Source organism: Rhinolophus sinicus, linkage group LG03, assembly GCF_036562045.2.
Source record: "Rhinolophus sinicus isolate RSC01 linkage group LG03, ASM3656204v1, whole genome shotgun sequence".
Taxonomy (NCBI): domain Eukaryota; kingdom Metazoa; phylum Chordata; class Mammalia; order Chiroptera; family Rhinolophidae; genus Rhinolophus; species Rhinolophus sinicus.
This window is the reverse complement of record NC_133753.1, coordinates 158,607,670-158,629,075: the sequence shown is the minus strand read 5'-3', so window position 1 is coordinate 158,629,075 and position 21,406 is coordinate 158,607,670. Positions and strand designations below refer to the sequence as shown.

The following is a 21,406-nucleotide window of genomic DNA, read 5'->3' as shown; positions in this document are numbered from 1 at the left end:
AGAGCCATAAATGCATCGTATAATGCATCACTGGATATAGATAGAAGATGAGAAAACAGTATCATCCAAGTTCTGAGAGAAACTTAGCTTAAACATAGATTTCCATATCCAGCCAATTAAAATTTAAGTATGAAGAGAGAGGGGGGTGGGAGGGAAGGAGAGAGGGGGGCAGGGGAAGTATTTTCAATCATATAAAGACTAAGAAATTTTGCATTCCACAGATCTCCTCTGAAATAATTAGTCAAGTATATGCTCCAACAAAATAAAAACTGAATCCAAGAAAGTGGAAGATATGGAATCCAATAAATGGTATACAAAGAAATTAAGAGTCCTAAATATACAGCATAACATATGTGAAACAATTATAAGAGAAAACCATATTCAACTTTATACTCTTAAAAATGTTATGCAGTAGATGATCTTCTAGGCACATGAATTAATAAAATTAACTCAAGAAAAGCAAAAATTTTGAATAAACCATTAAACCCAAACAATACTGAAAATGTAATCAATGATTCATCCCTTACTAAAGGTCCAACTCCCAGATGGTAGTAACTTATAGTTTTACTTACAGTGGACTCAAAAAATATTTTAAAGAACAATGAAGGAGAACTTTACCTACCATATACTAAAACCATGATAAGTAAAATATCATGGAACTAGCATAAAGATAAACAAATGAATAAATATGAAATAGAAGAGTATGGCCAGAAAAAGACCCACATTTATACTGGAACTTAATATATAAGAAAGAGCAGAAACATCAATAGTAAAGTCAGTAAATGGGTTTGGAGCAATTGATTCTTTATTTGAAATACAAATTTAGATCACTACATCATACCATAAGTAAAAATAAATTACATATGAATTAAAAGGCTGACCATTTTAAAACTGTATAAGTATTAGAAGAAAATATAGATAAAACATAAAGCCAAAGACATAAAGGAAAAAGATGAGCAACTTTGATCATAAAAATACTAACTTATGTACACATATATTATAAATAAAATTAAGACATATGATGCTAAGAGATATAAGCAGTATATATAACATGATCAGTATCCATTATATTGTATCATTTATTATAAAAGAGAACCCTTACAAATCAACAAGAAAGATAATCCCATTGTTTAAATGGGCAAATGATATGAATAGAAGTGTAAAAAAGAAGAAATATGAGTGGCCAATTAACATACAAAAATAAATTTTATCTCAATAGTAATTAAGGAAATGAAAAATAAAACTGCAATAAGATCTATTTTCCTCCATCAGATTACAAAAATTAAATATTGATAATACGATGACGTTCTGGCAAAGGTGTGGGGAAATGGGTCCTTTCATTTACTGTTGGTGAAAGTGAAGTGTAAATTAGCATGAACTTTTTAGAGGTCAGTGTGGCAATATATATAAACTACAAACTGTGAGTACATATGCTTTGTCCAGTTTTCTACTTCAAAGGATCTGTCCTATACAAATACTGGCATATTGCAGAGAAAGGGAACAATTACAATCTAAATTCCTTACTACGGAATACTACTCTATCCATTTAAAAGCATGAAATCAATCAAAATGCACTCACATGAAAGTATCTCTAACCATACTAACATGGCAAAGCAATGTGTACAACATACGTAGTATAATTAACTTTTTAAATGCTATATTTCTATTGAAATCCTACTATGTATAAGGCTTGGCTCTTCATAGTGGGCTTCTAGAATTGAAGAAAACATGAAGTTCCTAGCCTCACAGACTATACATATCTAGTTTGGAGATGGGAGATGAGGGTGGGGTTAGGGAGGGCATCCATAAACTACTTAGCAAATACATTAGTTAGATAATTTTTGATAGTGATAAATTCTGTAGTGGGAAGGGATGCCCAGCACAAAAGTGTTATCAATAAATGACAGCAATTATCTACTTGCAGATAAATCTTGACTCCATATATATTCTGAAGTTGAAAAACCTTTTAAATTCATATTGATCTCTTCTGTCTTTGAATACGTTTCAGTCAGAGAAGATACAATATGATCAAAATTCTGCAGAGATTTTGTAAAGTGACAGAAAGTACTAAACTGCAAGTCCAACATCCAAGGTTTTCATTTTTGTTCATCCACATTAGCAGAGCTAGATCTAGTCACTAAAAATGAGGATATTACTGGCCATTGCAAGCTCATAGGCATGTTTCAGGAATACATGAATAGTTGTTTAACTTTGTAAAAGTTACAGAATGGTATTTGTCTTATATAAGTAGAATTATTGCAGGCAGTAAGTATAAACAAAGTGGTTGTGGATTGGATTCTCTTCACGCCTTTCTTGTAAACGGTGTATATGTGAAGAAGGTAGAGAGAGGACTCAAAGAAGAAACATCACACCACACCAGCTTGTTTCCTCCACTGTTCTCATTGGAATAAAAGCTTTGGGCTCTATAGTCCGGACCAGAGAACTGGGGCCACTGTGGCCTCAGAGCCCACAGAGCAGAGAATTCCATCTGAGAGTGAATTGTTTTGCTACCATACTCCATTCTCCGAGACATTTCAATCCCACAGTAGTGTAATATGAGCCACGTATGCTTTCAGATGGCCCTATCCTCCTGAATTTTGAAAAGCAGAAGGCTGTTTTGGGAGAGCCCCCTTTTGTCCCTCTCTCAGATCTCAGAAGCCCTGGCTCAGACTCCCATCAAAAGGCTGACCCTGCCCAGAGGTGGGTAGCAAATGGACTGCATTTGCTGTACTCTACCAGGAAGCATACTACAAATGCTTTTAAGAGGTCAATGCCCTCCAACTGTGAAATGTAATATGCTAAATTATGTGCTTAATTAATTTCTACCCAACAGCATACCATAAAATTAGAAAAGCAATTCCATTACGCAGGATCAATGTGCATAAAATACCCACAAAAGGATTAAAAGTTCTCATCAGTAAACTGGTGTTTGTGCTTTGGCTGAATATTCAGAGGTCCATATCTACTACAGGCTGATGAATGGTGTACAGTTAATTACCACTTAATTGCTTGTCTCTTTCTCCTTGTGTTGCTACCATATCAGTTAGCAATTACGGGGATGAGATTTTTGCTAATTCCCTTCAGATTGGGAATCAAAGGGGAAAGCTTCCTGTTAGATTTTACTATGAACAACCATCCTCTTCACAAGTTTGTTTCATTTTCTGTTTATTTGTTTTGTTTTTTAAAAACATGCAAAAACAATCCCACCAGGATTAGGGAAACTGAGTTAAGAGGTAACCAGGTGTAACTGCTGTATCACGAATATTCAATGACATGGGCTGTAGCAATTTCTTACCTAGTCTAAAGCTGTATCCACATAATACAAATAAAACAGGATGACCAAGTAAAAGAGTATAGCCATCCTTTTTTTCCAGGCTACATAATTTATATAACAGAGTTGTATTATTTGTATAATTTTTTAAATCATCTATCCAGCTCTTTACACTCCATGAGACAAAGACTATGTCTGTCTTTCATCTCTATATCTCTAGCATCAAGACCAATACCTGGTACTTAGCCGACATTCAAAAAATATTTGTACATGAGTGACTGAATGAGTGAGTGAATGAATGGCTGACAAAGGTAGGTTTAAACCCCAGTTCTCAGGTCTCATAGGCCATTCCCTTGGTACCAGGATACCCGAGCGTGAATGCACTAAGGTTCAAAGCAGAAAAAGACATTAACAGAAGACACCTAAGCCACGTCATTTAATTTCATACAAATTATGGCTGAACAACTTTGGAGATTTGTTGCCAGAAAAACGTTGATTTATTCACTTGAGATCAGTCCTGGTAAATACAAGTCTTAGTGGATTGGCAATGCATTTCTATGGACCACTCCCCAGGACATAGCACTTTAGTTGATGGCACTTCATGGTCTCAGCAGAGTAAGGCTAGATCTTGAGGCCTGGCTCTTTCCTCATAGGAGGATACACTAAAGAAGCAATGGACGGCTGGTCCAGTCTCTGCGCTTTCCACAAGAGAGCCTGTGTCAGAGTCAGAGAGAACAGCAAGAGCTCCCACTCTTCCTGCTGGAGTCCCTGCTCCTGGCCCTCTTACCTGCCCCTGCACCTGAGGACCAAAAGCAGCACGGTTTCCCAGATTGCATCCCCCACCCCAAGCTAACCTGGTCAAACTCACTAAGAAAGGGTAACAGAGCACCAATATTCCATCAAAGACAGAGCCCTTCCTTTTATCTTGATCTTCAGGTTGCATTGACCTCAAGCTATCTTTCCCAGAATGTTGTGAAAACATGCCACACACACACATACACTATATATATGTGTATATATGTAAGTGTATGTGTATATATATGTGTGTGTATATATATGTGTGTGTGTATATATATATATATATATATATATATATACATATATACACACACACATATATACATATATAAATTATTTTAGTATTTGGAAAGTTATTAGTGTTAATGGAGTATTTGACTCAAAGCATAGCCAACCTTTGCAACGACATCTTGGGTATGCAAGTTGCATTTATGATTTCTTATCCCCTTTTCTTTACCAACACCCCCACCCCTTAGGAAAGGAGCCTGGAGGGGGAACCAAGAGCTTGGATAGCAAAATTGAGGAGAGTGCTGAAACACCTGCTCTAGAGGACTCCGCATCATCCCCCGTAGATATTCAGCAACATTGCTGGCAGGTTTCCACAGACATTGAGAACACTGAAAGGTAAGTGGGAAGGTACCCTAAATAGACTGCCAATCCTCCTCCACTTAACACTTTTCGGGGCTACAAGGAGTCAAGATTTTCTCAGAAACAGCTCTCAGGAAACTGAGTTGTGGGAAGGGAAGGGGTCCAGATCCTGCGCGGAATAGTAGCACGAGAGCGGACTCCCAGCGCTGCGCTCACCCACTCCACCCCATTGCGTCTCCATGGAAATGAAAATGTGCTTCCTCGGAAGGGGAGAAAGTTGGATCTACATACCATCACAGCTCTCTCACTGGGCCGGGTACCCAAATTATGCAAAGACGCCGGCTGTAAATTCTCGGATTTCAGGTGCATGGAATGGCCTGCTTAGCAGCTGCCAGTCAGGGGCGGAGCGTTCTGTCTAATTTCCTGAATAGCTTTTCACAGGACTCCCTTCTCTTATTCTCCCGGAATGTAGATGAGGGCCCCTTAGTGGTCAAAGCGAGTTAATGCATTTGTCTTAACAGTTACTCTCAGAGGGAGTTTCTTGGGAAGAAGAAATTCTACAATTATTCCATTTCACTTGGGGGAAAGGGGACAATGATAATACAGTAAGTGTCATGTCTCATCTAGATGCTAAAAATGCCATTCCATGAGGCAGAAGAACGAGGTCCTTGTTTATTGGCCTTCACACTAATATCTTGTCCTTTGCTGCTAATGTCCCCGGGAGTCAGCACAAAGCAGCTGAACGAACACTGGGCAGTCCCACCAAGTGCTCTGTGCGTGTGGGGTTGAGTCATTGACAAGATAATGAACATCTTATTTTTCTTATTTTTAGAAATGTAACACACAAGGGCATTTATAGCCATTGTGGTTCTACTTTCAGATTGTAATATAATTCTAAACCTAATTACCAAATTTCTGTGTTTATAGAAAATTGAAGCATGTGGTAATTATGTACTATTAATAAAACTTGGATTTTGCATAAGCTTGGAAATCCAACAATTCAAACAATAAAGCTGTTTGGCACGGTTTGATAGAACTATAGACAAATGACGAGGGAGTGATTTATTCTAATTTATAAAATAGAAAATGCTTTGCTCTATTCCCAGGAAGAAATATCTGCCAGAGTGCCATGGTCAGGACATAATCCATCCGCAAAGCTTTTTTCCTTTTCAGAAACCTTGCACAGAAGCTATATCCAAGCCCTGCACGCTTGTAGAAAACAAGTTGCGGCTGGCAATCAGAATAGGAGAATATAGCCCACAGAGTGGCAGTGTTTCACTTCTGCCTAAAAGCCTGGATTCAGGTTCAAGGAGATCGGAATGACTGAGAGACGGCGACACATAGACCTGTCTGGGAAGGTGGTTTCCTCAGTTCCTCGGTCTCTCTGCCCTAAGAGATCAGTGGCTCTCACACTGAGCTGCACACTAAAATCACAAAGAGGGCTTTTTAAAAACGTTGATGACTGAGTCCCACTGTAAACCAACCAAATCGGGCTCTCACGGGGCGGGGGTGGGGGTCGGCGGTGGGGGCCTCAGCATAAAGTAAATCTCGCCTGTAGCAGCCAAGGCTGAGAATTAGTGCTTTCCAGGGAGACCTTGCCTCAATCGCACATATTGCATTCCTAGCCCTTTCCCACCTTGTGCCTCCCGCTGCCCAACCATCCCATCTACCCTTGGGAATTTTACTGATTGTGTCCCTTGCACTTCTGCCCTCCTTCTCCCTCCTCAGCCCCTCCCTACTCTCCTTTTAGAAACACCCTTTGGGCCTTGTCAGTATGCAGTGCTCCATTGACACATCCTCCCAATTGGGGGAAAGCATTCTGAACATTGTTACAGGTGTATTTCTACCGATCCGCAGCTGCTTTCCCCTCCTTTTCCAATCCGCCCTTCCTCTTCACCTATTAGTCTATCCTTGAGGAGGAGACCCCATGGGGTCTCTGGTCTCCCTAAGACAAGTGGTCCTCAAACCATGCTCACCAGAATAGTTGTGTTTCATGAAATGGACAGAGGAATTTTAAACCTCAAATTAAACGGTGGCTCTCTTTCCTCAAATGGCAGAAGAAAAATCTGTTCACAGATAGAATTTCCTCAGATTTAGGATCATCCTACCCCCCAAAGTTTCTTAAACTCTTGGTGCTTGCTATTGCTTGCCTATTTGAGAATTAACTAAAAGATGCATGTGCTCTTTTCAATGAATCTACCACTGCCCCCCGGGATTTTAAGAGTGCTAATTCCATTGGACAATCACCTCAACATGTGGGGAACCACTGTGCCAAGGATTTGAAAAGTCCAACTTGCCCCCTATCCCAGACTAGAAGCCCCCTAAGATGGCATCCTACTCTATAGTTCTGCGGTTTTTATGATCATACATACTCTGAGATGAGAGAGGATGTTGGAGGTGTGCAGTGGCACACATATATGTCAGTGGCTAGAAGAAGACCCAGCTGTTCCAGGTACCCCTCTCTCTCCATCTCTCTCTCTCTTTCTCTGTTTCATCCACTGACAGTTTTAGAATTTGTCATACTCTCCCATCATCCCAAGTCAGTTGAATAACTGTTGGTCCTATAAATGCTTAATACCTGTGCTGCACCGAATTCCAATCATGGTGACTTTAGCCAACAGCGAGTGAACCTACACAACCACAAAAGCTGTCTGACCATAAAGCCTTAGAGCATCATCACCCAGTCTCAGCTTTGCCCAGGGTAACTCCTCCCTCTGTTATTCTGGTTGTGTTCCCTTTGCCTCCCCTTGGAAATCTGAAGTATTATCTTCATGATCAGAAGCTCTTCTCTAATCTCAGCCAGATCCAACTGAAGACAGAGAGATGAGGGCTCCTAAGCAGAATGCCCTATGGAAATGTTTGCCAGAGTAGCTCTCTTCCCTTCCAGAGCCAACCTATCTCAGATGTTTTTCTTATAAAAGCAAAATAAATTCAATATTTGCCTGTTGGAAACTAGAGCTAGTACAATTTAATCACAGACTTTTATCCTTTAGTTGTCTCATAGAACAGAGTGTTTGAGATTGCATTTCAAAAATTTACAGCTGATTATTTTTTCTTTTTATCAATTTTACAGAGACATGCGAGAAATGAAAAACCTTTTAAGCAAACTCAGGGAAACTATGCCTTTACCACTGAAAAATCAAGGTGAGTCTTGCCATTTCTTTTTGAGGCAGAGGATGTTTTTAACGTGATAGCCTTGGGTCTTGTTTCTAGAGGAATCAAAGCAAGTTTTGTTTTTTTGGTTTTTTTACACAAACAATAGAAAACACTGAGCATGCATTTGTCTTTCCTCAAGAAAATGTGCTAATGAGAGTGGAGTCCCTCAGGTGAACACAGTTTTGCCTGAGGGTAGTAGCTGAGATATACTCTGACCTCAAAACAGACACCTTCTCCACTGGCCCTGTCAGTCAAGAGCATTGATTTATTGCCCATGCTGTGGAAAGCACTATACCAGGTGTGGCAAACACAAAAGGAAGGAAGACTTGGTCCTTGCCTCTAAGGAGTTTACAGCCTAGTGGAGGAGATTTAAGACTACTGCCAAAGGAAGTTCCCTAACATCTACACATTTAATTATCTAAAGAAATAATAGTAATAATGAACATACATTGAGAACTTACAGTGTGCCACTGTGATTATGCAGCCAATTCCCATGTGGCTTCCATACTACCAGGCAAGTCTCCGATGCCAGCTGGGTGTCCTACAATTCAACTGAATTCTGACACTACCTGAAAATAAAAGCAGATCCCACAAGTTAAGGGCTTTGTCCTAGAAGATTGCCCCCACACATACACACTTCAAACACCAATTGCAAATCCAAGTTGTCACCTTAATTTGCTAGAGCAGCTCACAGAACTCAGAGAAAGATGTTACTTACCAGATCACTGGTTTATCATAAAAGAGCATAACTCAGGAACAGCCAGGTGGAAGAGATACATAGGCAAGGTACGGGGAAAGGATGAGAGTTTCCGTCTCTCTCTAAGTGTACCAACTCTCCCCAAATCTCACCATGTTCACCAACCTCGAAGCCGGTGGAACCCCATCCTTTTGGATTTTTATGGAGGTACACAGGCATGATTGATTAAATCATTGGCCCTCGGAGCTTGAACTCAATCTCCTGCCCCTTCCTCTCCCTTCCCTGGATGGGACTGAAGGTTCCAACCCTCCAATTGGTTCTCCTGGCAACCAGCCCCCATCTTTAGGTGTTTTCTAAAAGTTGCCTCATTAACATAAAAAAAGACTCCTTTTGGGCTCTGGTCACTTAGGAAATTTCAAGAGTTTTAGGAGGTCTGTACCTGGAAGAGGAAGATCAAATACCTATTTCTTATATAAATCACAATATCACAGCCACTATCCTTAATACCGTAGATTATTAACTTATTTAATTCTAATAACACATTTGAGAGAATTGCTATTAATGTTTCCCAATTTACAGGAAACTGAGGCACAGAGAGGTTAACTAACTTGGCTAAGGTCACACAGACAGTAAGTAGAAAGGCTGGATGTGAGCCCAGGCAGGCTATCTCCAGAGCTATCCTATAGGAGTATACATCCTAACACAGAAAGAGAAAGGGGATATTCACTAGAATGTAAGTTCTGTGGGGAAGGGGCCTCTAAGCTTCTGTTAACTATTGTATCTCCAATACCTAGAGCGATTCCTAGACCATGAACAATAAATGTTCGTTAAATGTGGACCCAACTTTGCAGCCCCAGGGTCTGCAGCTATGTACAAAGGACTAAAAATAAGCACGTTTACTAAGCATAGGTGGCCGGAGCAGCCTGAAGTAAAGCATCAGTTTCAGAGAGTGGTGCACAGAGGGTGGGGAAAAGGGTTTTAGAGGCAAGAAAGAAAGTCCTTTGCTTCCACTGAGCAAAGCCTGGGAGTGGGGGAGCAGGGTGCTGCCTGCCTCCGAGCAAGGACGGAGAGGATTTGGCAGCAAAGATGGAGTGCCTCTCAGCTCAGGGAACAGCGTGGCAGAAGGTGGAGAAGTAGAAGTGAGAACACCAGACGAAGATGCCAAGGTGTGGCCTGATTCGAATGGATGGAGGCAGCATGTCAGGAAATAAGAGGCAGGGGGTGCGGTGCATCAGTGAACCAGAAGCACCCCTGACGGGCCTGCTGACCCAGGCTGGCTGGTGTGAGCCATGGGTGTAGTGTCTTGGAGACCTGTCATATTTTAAGAAAGCAGTGTTTTACTATATGTGACCCCAGCATGCAAGTTTGTTACTAGAAATAAGCATTGGTTGGGACCAGGGACTCTAGATTAAGGCTAGCTTTGCGTCTGAATGCTGGCTCTGCAACTTACCAACTTTATGCTCTGGAACGAGTTGTTTAACTTCTGGAAATTTCCATTTCCTCATCCCTGAAAAAGAGATAATAGTATCACTTAGTTCAGAAAATTGTTGTGAGGATTAAGTGAAACAATCCATGCCATATATTTACTACTGACATACAGAGAACAAACATTCAACACATGCTTTGTTGTTGTGGTTGTTGCTATTATTTACCAGCTGGCCCATCCAACCCAGCTCAGGAAAACTCCAAATCATTATCAAACAGAACAATCTCTGCTCTGAACCACTCGCTCTGAAGCTAATTATGGGGGCATAGTCCATGAAAGTTGATCTTCAGCCTGAGGTTCAGAACACTGATCCCCGAGACTTTGGATTTGGGGCTCATGTCTGAAGCTATCCTTAGTGTCCTAATATGATGTTTGGCAAGTCAACCCCTATCAAGAGCTCATGGGCCCTCACTGTACTTCACATTCTGCTGCCAGGAGAGTGGCTGCCCAGGGTGCTGCAGTCTGAATTTTGGGTATGCCTTATAGCACCCTGTTCTAAATCAAGCCCTCTGAAACGTTCCCTCTATATTTAGGGAAAATTCATCCAGCAGTGTTTGAGCCATGCATTAATGGAAAAAGAGAAATTTCATTTTGTTTCCTTAAGACATTTTTATCATCATAAAAAGTATAATGTAAATATTTTTATGTAACGTCGTATTACTTTTACAAACAGAAAAATAATTTGATTTGAAATACCTTTTAAATATAATAGTAATTAAAGATTGATACTGTGAGTAAAAACATGAATGAAAAGGGAGTAGTCGTTGAAAGAAATGATCCCAAGGGCTTCAACCCTGAATTCATTTGGGGAACGAGAAGGAAAAAGCTAGGAGATGCCAGCACTTCTTTAGGAGGGAGTGATGCAGTAGGGTTGTAAAATAGTTTTTTTTAAATTGAGGTGAAGTCTTGTGGGTAATTCAGGTTTCTTGATTTATGAGAGAAATGGGAGACTGTAGCATGTAAAGGTACACCACTGCTCTCTACATGTTTACTGGGTACTCACAGCATCACGTCACTGTGAGCTGACCCGTGGAGAGGGGCAGATGTGAATCTGGACTGCAGGGTCTGAGAAGGGCTGAAGGAAGGAGAACAAGCCTCTTTAGTCCCTCTGGGAATATTTTTTAGCAGATGCACATGGCACTGTTTTAATAAACAAACCAGCCAGATTGCTCTGTCTGACTATATATACCAAGATAGACCATGAGGACTTCTCCAGGACCTGTCTGATGTCTTTCCAGGTGATTCGTTTACTGTATAGCTAGGTTAATATATGCAGGAAATGGTATTGGGTAAAATGTAGAAAAACTTATTCCAGTTCTTTTCTGTAGGACCTAATTGTCAAAACACAATACTAACTGGATGAAAATCATTATAGAAAGCCATCTGTTTTCTTTCTGGCTTCTTGTTTTCTTTCTCTTTTTATTCCCTTTATGTGTGTGTTTGAAGCAGAGAGAGGGGGAAAAAGAGGAAAATATATGACTCCTGGTCCCTCTTTTTCCTTCCTCAAACCCTGACCATGTGAAAATCCTGCCAGGCAAGTGCTAGGAGAGCCTACACTGGAAATGCTCAGATACCCCTGTTCTCCAAGCTCCATCCAAGTGCTCGAAAAAGGAACTGTTCCACATTTATTTTAGCATTGAAAGGTTTAATCAGATCTTGCCCCCTTCCTCCCACAAGCAAAACTTGACAAGTATTTGCTTTAAATTGATTTTCAGTGGCAAATAAAGGAAGGTAGCCAAGAGGAGGAATTTTAATGGTTAGTGATTATACCTTCGTTTTAGACAGGGCCTCTTTCCCATCCTTCCAGCTGAAGATTGGACACAACGAGGAGCACAAAGGAAAAGCGAGCCGCCCTTGTTTGCTCCCAACACTGTCCAGACCTCCTGGCTCCCAGCCCACTAGTCTATCCACTGCTTCAGCACCTCTCCTGTCCTACATTCTGGGTCACCGCAATGCTGTAGGGCGCTTCATTAATTATGATAGCCTTGCTGTGTCAAATGGATTACAAATAGAACCACCTGTGGTGAGCCCACAAGGTTACTGACAAAAGCTGAAAGGAGATTGGAAAGTGAAGGACGAGCATCTTCCAAATGCATGTTGTAATCAAGCAAAAAATGGCAGAAACAAATTAAGCCCGAAAGACGGGTTCACCTTTTCAAAAATTCCAACTTAATGTATGCTGTGGGGTGTGTTGGCACACTTCATTCTTGCCTAGAATTTGGTTGTTGATACAGTAGGATCACCCTAAAGTGGATCCGCCAGGAACTGGATCTGTTCTAGAATGGGTACCCTCCTGTAGACAGTCCTATTCCAGACTAAATTGGGTCTAGGGACAATGCCCCAGACTCATACCCCTGATCCACCTCCATCTGGACCCCCATAGCCAGAACCAACCAGGTTTTTGCTTAATGCGGTGGTTCTCAAAGTGTCCTTTAGGAACCAATAGCATCAGCAGGTCTGGGAACTCTTAAGAAATGCAAATTCTCTGGCCCCACGACAGACCTACTGCCTCTAGAGGTGGGGCCAGCGATCTGTGCTTGAACAAGCCCTCGGATGATACCAATGCAGCTCATGTTTGAGAACCACTGGGTTCGCTGAAGGTCACTTTTTTTTTTTGGATTGGAAACTTGCCAACTGCAGTTCTAATACAAGTACTTCTCTTGACTTTACCTAAGAGCATAGCTTTAAATTCAAACACTCAGTTTGTTATTTGAAAACTCATTTTCATGTCCTTCTGTTTTTTAGCATGTCACTTAAGTAAGACACCTTTTATTAGCAAAAGAAATTTGAGCAATAGAGACATTGTATTATTGTGCCTTAGGGGACTCTGGTGTCCCTAGCTTCAGAAGTATCCAAGGATGAAACACTGAATGACCGAGGTTTGAACTTACTGATGACTGAATTTCCTAGTCTTCTTTTCTCTCACTTTTTCCTATGCTTCCCTTCCTTCCTTTTCCTTTCTCACTTTTTATTTTCACATTTAAAACTGTCCAAAGTCACAGTTGTCTGAGACTATGTACTTTGGAGAAAAAAAATGCTACAAAAGTCTCAAACATTCGCAATAAATATCAAAAATGTCCCAACAATGTCAGGTGGATTAGCCCAGAAAGCTTAGAATGAGTGGGGAAACAGTCCATTTACCTCATATTCCTTTGGCAACCCTTTACTTCAGAGACAGGATTTCAATCAATGTGAAAAGACATTTTTCCTTGGAGTTGAATTCGCTTCAAACTATTCCAAGCACACTTACTGCTCCGTGAATTTCAGCATTTACTGCAGGTGTCAGCTTCCTATGGTGTAGAAAGCTGCTCTGACTTTCTGCCAAGAATTTTTGAGCTTTTGTGTCACCTCAGCCTTAGGTGATGATGAGACAAGCTCTGAGCTGGGCAAAGTTGTCATAATACTCTACAAAGATGCCCCAAACCAGCAGTCGTCCTTAACAGGCCGCCTGCTCTTTGCTTAACATCCTGGCACTTTCTCATCAAACCTAACAATTCCGATTCGCTTTTGAGTGCTATATATGCTTATGTGTGTGCGTGTATACACAAAAGAAGACTGAGTGGGGAGAATTTCAATAGCACAAAAGGTTTCTAATTCACTGTAATGAATGCACAGATACAAGGGTCAGTCTTGATACAAATCTCATACCTGTCTATAATACCTGTGTGCTTTTAATACATAAAAAAAGAGAGAGAATGGGAGCAAACATACCACCACAGCAGACAGATACCACAGCACACATATGCCCACTTTCTTTGTAAATATAACATTATAGTGGACATTTCCTCATGTAGTGGAAACCAGAACTGCTTTTTATAATATATAAATACCAGTAAGGTCACTCCCCAAATCTCTTAAATGTTTGGAGAAAGGGAAAGATATATGGGAATTCAGGAAATAGATCTGCTAAGTCTTAAAGAACTAGAAATACAAAGATTTTTCGTCCCTATAAATATCTTCATAGTTTGGTTGATTCTGTTCCAAGGCAGCGTTGAATTCCAGATGAACTTGAGTTTCAGGAAGTATAGTCAGTATGCAAAGAGATACTGAAAAGTAAAATACTTTACCCTTCAGAATCTCCTATGTCTTTGCCATGTCTAGTTAGGTTAAGTTCATTGCTCCTTTGGTAGTTAAAGAAGTAAGAGTCCTAAAATGGTGAGAAAGTAGGTTATCTTTCTGTTCTAAATATATCATGATTCATCTCTGAGAGATTATTCTGAGAAATCAGGCTTATATATAATATCTCAGATTGCTTTCAATGTCTTAACTATTGGGGGCAAGTTTAACTATAAAAGAGAGATGTCCTATTTTTAGCTCTCAAAATGTTGACATCCAGATCATAGTGATTTATATTTCACTATGTAAAGGACAAAGAGAATCTTCTTCCCCCCACCCCCATGCTAGCAGAATATGAATCTTAAGAGAGGATTTTAACCTGTGGGGACTGGGAGAGTGGACTGTGTTTGATTAATTTGATGTGCCCCGCTGGGGTGCCCATTTTTGTCCCCGTCTCCTATTTACTACTCCAGTTCCATCTAAATATACAAAGTAGTGTTCCATTCCAAGGAACACTGTCACCTTGGTGGTGATGCTAATTTATTTAAAAGTATGACACCTGAGAACCTTTGGGGAAGGGGAGGAAAAGCTTGGGCACTTGATTGACACAATTTATGTAAGAGGACCAGAAAACGAGGACGCATTGCTGTCCTTGACAGTTTCTGAATGTCTAGGCTCAGTGATCAACAGAAAACAACCCTCATCTACAAACCAGTTTTAGTGAGGTGGGATACATTCTTCCCTTTATCCATGTCTTCACCTAACTCCTGATTCTGGGCTCTTTCTCAAGGTCCCGTCTGCTCCAGAGCTAAGCTCTGCTCTGGAAGGGCAGTGCAACTAATCCTGGCAGAGTTTAGGTCCATAACCGTTGCCAACACCAACTAGCCATATGGTTGCCCCTAGGTCCAGTCTGATATGTCCTAGCACTGCCCTAGTTGGCAGATTCCAGGTTATTTCCTTGTGGTCCTTCTCTAGCCTCTGGGACCCACACTGGCCAGTTCTGCTCCAACACAGTATTTCTACTCACCCTTTCTTTGGACTGCACTATTTCCTAAAAGCCCAGCTCATTAAACCAGATTTGGTTTCCTGGCTTATTTCTTCCTCTACTTGTCATCATGCTAAAATTTTCAAACCAAAACATCAGAATTCCATAGCTGGCAATCTTCTCGTGATGCCCTTGTTACAGAAATCTATAGAAAGCACTAGAGAAAGACTCAACAAGTAGTTGAAATGTCTTCCTGGGGCATGAAGTAAGTGAATGGAGTAAGTGAATGAAATAAGGCAATGGCCCTATGTAAAGGGAAATAGTTAATAACAGCTATGTTTACTGAGTGTTTCCTCTATGCTAGGCACCAAGCAAGGTATCTACCCAAGCTAAATATTTCTCATTGACTATTTCGTTTAATCCTCACCTACTATTAAACCCTACTTTACAGATGGGAAAACTGAAGCTTAGTAAGCTTAAATTGTGTTCAAAGTCACAGAGCAAGTCAATAGCAGAGGCAAGTTTAGGAAAGAAGCCAACCTTACGCCAAAGCATGGGCTTTTTCTAAGAAGCTATACTTCTCCCCACTGAAAGATTGCCTCTACACAGTTAATCTTTAATCCTAAACAGTGCTTCTCAGCTATGGGCTGTTTGCCCCTCCTGTGGGGAATATGTGTTCATATCTGGGGACATTTTTAGTTGTCACAACTGGTGTGTGTGTGTGTGTGGGGGGGTGTTACTGGCATCTAGTGAGTAGAGGCCAGGGATGCTGCTAAACATCCTACAATGTTCAGGACAGCCCTCCACAACAAAGAATTATCTGGTCCAGAATATCAATAGTGATGATGTTAAGAAACCTTGATTCAAAAGATGGTGGATTTTTAAAGTCAATTCATAAAAACAAGGTTTTGTCTGTATTTTACTCATATGTACTTTGTCCCATCACAGATGACAGCAGCCTTCTAAATTTAACTTCCTACCCCTTGGTTAGAAGAAGGAAGAGAAGGTTCTTTGGGCTATGTTGTCTCGTCTCAAGCTAGACAATTTCACCTGGAACCCACCACTGGGGAGACCTGAAACAAAATCACAGAAGCCAAGGACCTCCAGACAGCTGAATCACAGTTACTGGTTTTGACTAGGTTTTCTATGCTTCCTCATTCCTTTTATCTGCCTCCCCTTCCCTTTTAAATGATTTTACATTTGAAAGTAGCTGCTGTCAAGGAAAAAAGAAACACAGAATCAAAAAGCAGGCTGTTTTTAAAAGGATTTTTAAATCTGACATTGTGCATGTCTGCTTCAAACCATACCATGACAGACGCAAGAATTATGATTTTTAAATGACTTAAAGGTTTTTTTTTAATGTATTATACAGAGAAACATTATTTCATGTACAATAGTATATCTATAGCTCTTGCTGATCTCACGTTAACAATTGATCATATATGGAAGAAGTCTTTAAACATAGAAATCTATTTAAAACTGAAAAACTGTTAAAAATCCAATATATCAATATCATTAGAAATAATATTATAATCAAACATACCACCTCACTATTGCTTTCTCTGCTTTCATTTACATTTAGTCTTCCATTCTGTCAGAATCTAAGAGCTTCAACAGAAAAAATATCTTAATTTATAATGCACAAAAACCATATATGAAAAGTATTTAAATTTTGTAAATACACAATAATCCTAAAACCTTCATACAACGCATACAGGCAACTAATTTCCTTTTGATCCAATGGTGTCTTTTTCAGCTTCTTGGAGAATGAAGTAATCCAGTTAGGAAATGGTGTAGTAACATATACAATTACCCTCAAATGTAACATTGAATATTATCACATTTTGTTCTAATTGAAATCTGAAGCATGATGTCTGCACATCAGCATAGTGTTAACTCTTTTAGGGCATGCTGGAATTAGCTCAGATCGTTAAAATATTTAACATTTTACATTGTTAATAAAATCGTTTTAGTTAAGCTAAGCTTGTCTCTTTTTAGATGACTATGCAGATATGACTTTTCCAATGTGTACTTGGTGTCTTATCTTATGCTTAGAATCTTGAAAGCAGGCCACATGAAGCAATACTATATTTTAGAAAGGAGGAAGCCACGTGCTTTGTTTTCCGGGCTTTCTTTTTCTGCTCACAGCTTCGGTGTGATCTTCCTCCACTAAACTTGTAACATGGTACAAATTTTGTTGTATTTCCCCCTGTTCTTACTTTGGCCCGTTTCCCAGACAGAATTCCCCATGGGTTGAGAGATCAGGCATTTGGACTTTTCTTGTTTTCCATTGTCTGAAAAATCCTAAAGTCTGACAAGAGGCACTAGTGTTTCTTAAAATGATGAGCTAGATGCCTATAAGTGACTTATCCACGATGCATCTTTAATCCCAACCCTATAATTTCTCTGTACTTATGTGCACAGGTGTTTATATGTCCACCAATATTTTGACCTGAAAACTAAATATATTAAAGCCTTTTGCTTTAGTGAGGAGGAAGACAGGTACAGACATATTACTGGAATAATTATTGTATTAGGTTGAATTTTATGAAATTGCTGATATTTGCCTGTTTTGACCTAAAAATGAGCAATTTCATATAGTTCAAACTAATATCTGACATTGTGGAAACTATCCTGTGAATTGTCTTCTATCTTTTTTGACTGAAAATGAAAGGATTGAATAGTTGGAAGAGATTTCAAAAGGCAATGCAGGTCTCTATTTAGATCATACCAGCTGGTTGTTGGCCTGATTCTTAGAGCCCAAAGTTGTGTTCCAATGAACTGGTAATTGATGTGTGATTATTATAGGTCTGTCTGGCTTCATATAAAGAAGGACCCTCCAAAATTATATGAGAAAAATCACAATTTTCAAAATCACATACTTGGAAAACATTGTGGGAATATGCTATTTAAAGATTCCATGAGTATATACTCCCCTGCAAAGCAGGTAACCACGCCAGATTACCTGATTTTCATAAATCAGGTTTGATTAAAGATTAATATCCTTTCCTGAATGCAGTTCATTTTCATATTCTGAGGTTAATTAACTTGAGGTCCATTGTTTTAGAAATTATGAGGTAGCCCAATTTGGCGCGTTCTGTCTCTGCCCTCTCCCATTTTCATACCATATTAAACCCATAGTTTCATTCTAGTTCCTACTAATCCATGCAAAGTTATTAACTGATAAGTTTAACCGTGGTGTTCAGCACTTTCTTCTAACTGCCTGGCCTAAATCACTTCTGCTTGGTTAATTTGTGCTCACTCTAGCCTTAGTCTCAACGTTGAAAGTGACACTTACCTTCTGTGCAATTGTCCTTTGTACAATTGAAGACTGTTAATAAATTCAGGTCTCACCTCCATGTACGGGAGGACTATAGCAGCATTTCATGGAGATGGGAATTTGTCTAATTCCCCAACTAGACTTTCCATATCTAAGATAAATAAATTCAGCCACTTTATCTTTTATGCATAGTGCCTGTTTCCCAGCCTTTGATCAGTTTTGTAGTTCCCGTAGACACACTCCAAGATTTATGGACTTTTTTTTCACTAGCAGGTCCTAAAATTAAATTTAGTGCTCAAAGTCTTGATAACCTACACTGGCTCCTAGTTGCAATAGGTAATTTAGTATCTCCCATTAGGCCACTGTTGATGCTACTCTCCTCTCACCTACCAAAGGACTTTCTCAGGTGTCGTTCCATGAGATGAGAGTTCTACTGTCTCAGCTTTCTGCTAGAACTTTGCTTTTAGATTAGCAATAACACTGAGCTAATCTCTAGGGATAAGGAGAGACACTGAACCCATGTTGTTGCATGTACTCACATGCTTGAAAGAGAAAAGGACGTGAACTTTTTCTGGCACACAATCATCCATGTTACCACCATATTTTTAATACCCCATGTTGATTTTTTTTTTTTTCCAGATTACAGAGACAATACATGTTCTTTGTGGGAAATCTGAAAAATACTACCAAGTATAAAGAAAATAAAAGTCACCTGACTCCCACCACAATTACTTTGTTTAAAACCACATTTCCAAGCTTTAAATCCGTCAGTGGTGGGGCCCAGAGGCACTTTAGGGTAAGGTTTGTAAAGAAATGCCCACAAGGCCAAGGTGTCGCTTTAAAAACATCTGACAACTAATGTTGTGCACACATCTAGGAACAGATTCACTGCACCCATCTGGTTGTGCCATTGTTCAAGGGTAAAAGAAGACGTTAGACGTAGCACAGCCCTGATGTCTCCTCTAATGAAAGCTCTTGGGGGAAATTATAAAATCCTGCCAGATCATTGTGTTCCTTGGTGCTTCTTGTAACATTGGGATACTTACTGTTTGGCAATACTGCCACCTACTGAAAGCTGAGCTTTAGAGTGAGAGGGGACAACAAATACAGAGTATCAAAGTATCTAATTTATTTAAGGCAGCAAACAAACAAACCAGATTAACAATAATCCCATATGGAATTTAAGACTCTGGAAGTCTTAGAGTTTAAATGACTAAGGGTATCTCCTAGACTAACTTCCCACCCAACACACAGACCTAAGCAATGTCTATCATCTGTGTTCTAAAACATCACCAAATGCAAAATGCTCAACGATCAGGTAACTATAGATAGAAAAAAGGAAAGCAGTGATGCTATTGGCCCAAAATAAATCATGAGAATTAAATATAAAGTCCAGAAATAAACCCCAAAACATAGAAGATCTGAGTACAGCATAAAGGTGACATTTCAAATCCATGAGGAAAATTTGGATTATTAAGCAAGTTATATTGGGATAATGGATTAGCCATTTGTTGGGGAAAATATTAGATCTATGCCTCATAACTTCCATCAAAATCAATTCTAGGTGCAGTAAAGATTTAAATGTTAAGGCACACAAATAAACATATAAAAGGACTACCTGACAATATTCATGAATATTTGTGATGTTAATGTAGGAAGAAAATAGCCTTTCTAAGCATGACCCTAAAGGAAGAAGCCACAAAGGAAAAGGTGGATGGATTTGACCAATTAAAACTGCAAAACTCCAACACAGTAAAGAATAAACCAAATTAAGAGAAAACAAAATTTCAAATACATGTGACAGAGTATAGACCTCTAACATATATCAAGAGCTTAAACTCCACTACTTGGTGAAGTTTCTATGATCTGCAACCCCCTGCCCAGCCAAATATTCCCATTTCATTATTTTCTTTTTTTACTGCACTGTTTTCATTATTGCTTATTGAATTGTCTATATCCACTAAACTGGAAGTTCAAGAAGGCAGCAACCATGTCTATTTTGCTTACTGTTATATCCTCAACACCTAACACAGTGCTAGACACAAAGCAAATACTGAAAAAATATTTATTGAATGGGTGAATAATGAATTCATGAATGACATTTTATGACTCAAAAAGAATCAAACTTTCAAGTAGAAAATTGAGCCAAGGACACAAACTAACAATGTACCATAAATTTAAATAGTGCACTAATAATAAATATGAAAATGTTTCAATATGCTAGTAATCAAAAATGCAAATTATTACAATATATTCCTTTTATGTATCAGAAAAGCAAATGGTATAAAGAAGTTAAAGTGCCCAGGAACAGAAAGAAGTGTGGAAATGAATATTCTCTTCCAGAATCAACAAGAGTGTAAACTGAGTCAATCCTTCTGGAAAATATTTTGGCAATATATTTTACGTATATGCCAAGTAATTACACTTTAGGGAGATTCTCATTAAAAAGATCAGAAAAAACAAACTAAGATATGTTCATTCATTATTCAAAAATATATGCAAGAAAGGATGCTTATAGCAGCACTATTTGGAAAGATGGAAAAAATGTAAATAAGTCTACAGTATATGGTTGGTTAAATATGGCATAACCTTTCAATGGAATACTGTGTACCACTTATGAGTAAGCACCATCTGTATATTTATGGAAATGAAGAAGCTATACTGTCAACTGAAAAAAAATTTACAGAAGAAATCAATAGTGTAATTCCATTTTTAAAATATACATATACATGTGTGCATTAAAGGGTCTGAAAGGATATTTGCTAAAATGTTAACAGCATTTATCTCTGGGAGGTGAGATTTGAAACAATTATATATTTTTTTTGCATATCTGTAATTTCTGAATTTTCCACAATGAGCATGTAGTATCTGTATAATTTTTCAGGGAATAAACAGCAATGTTCACAATATATATTAAATTAAAAAAAACATGTTATAAAACAGTATGTATAGTATGACACAATATTTGTAAAAAAGAAAATTATATATAAATATATCTCTGTATGTATATATATGCATAGGAAAGCTAGAAAGACATACATTAAATGTTAATAGTAGTAATTTATGGGTAGTGGGATTATGGGTGATTA

At 39.1% G+C, this 21,406-nt stretch overlaps 1 protein-coding gene and 1 long non-coding RNA gene across 5 annotated transcripts in view; one reads left to right on the top strand and one right to left on the bottom strand.

Annotated features, from left to right (window-relative positions):
• Window positions 1-5,151, bottom strand: part of LOC141570702 (uncharacterized) — a 43,161-nt gene extending 38,010 nt beyond the window's left edge. The window contains exon 1 of the long non-coding RNA XR_012495118.1: window positions 4,949-5,151. This is a non-coding gene — a long non-coding RNA (uncharacterized LOC141570702). The remainder of the gene's footprint in view (window positions 1-4,948) is intronic.
• RGS7BP (regulator of G protein signaling 7 binding protein) overlaps window positions 1-21,406 on the top strand; it is a 92,965-nt gene that overhangs the window by 70,481 nt on the left and 1,078 nt on the right. For 2 of the 4 annotated variants that reach the window (XM_019743781.2, XM_019743801.2), the window contains exons 4-6: window positions 4,546-4,693; window positions 7,731-7,801; window positions 11,778-12,128. In XM_019743781.2, coding sequence (XP_019599340.1) covers window positions 4,546-4,693; window positions 7,731-7,801; window positions 11,778-12,040 — 482 coding nt within the window. In that variant the 3' untranslated portion in view covers window positions 12,041-12,128. Of the gene's footprint in view, window positions 1-4,545; window positions 4,694-7,730; window positions 7,802-11,777; window positions 12,129-15,985; window positions 19,622-21,406 lie in introns of those variants that run through there. The other 2 variants (XM_019743787.2, XM_019743792.2) reach the window with 2 other exon arrangements.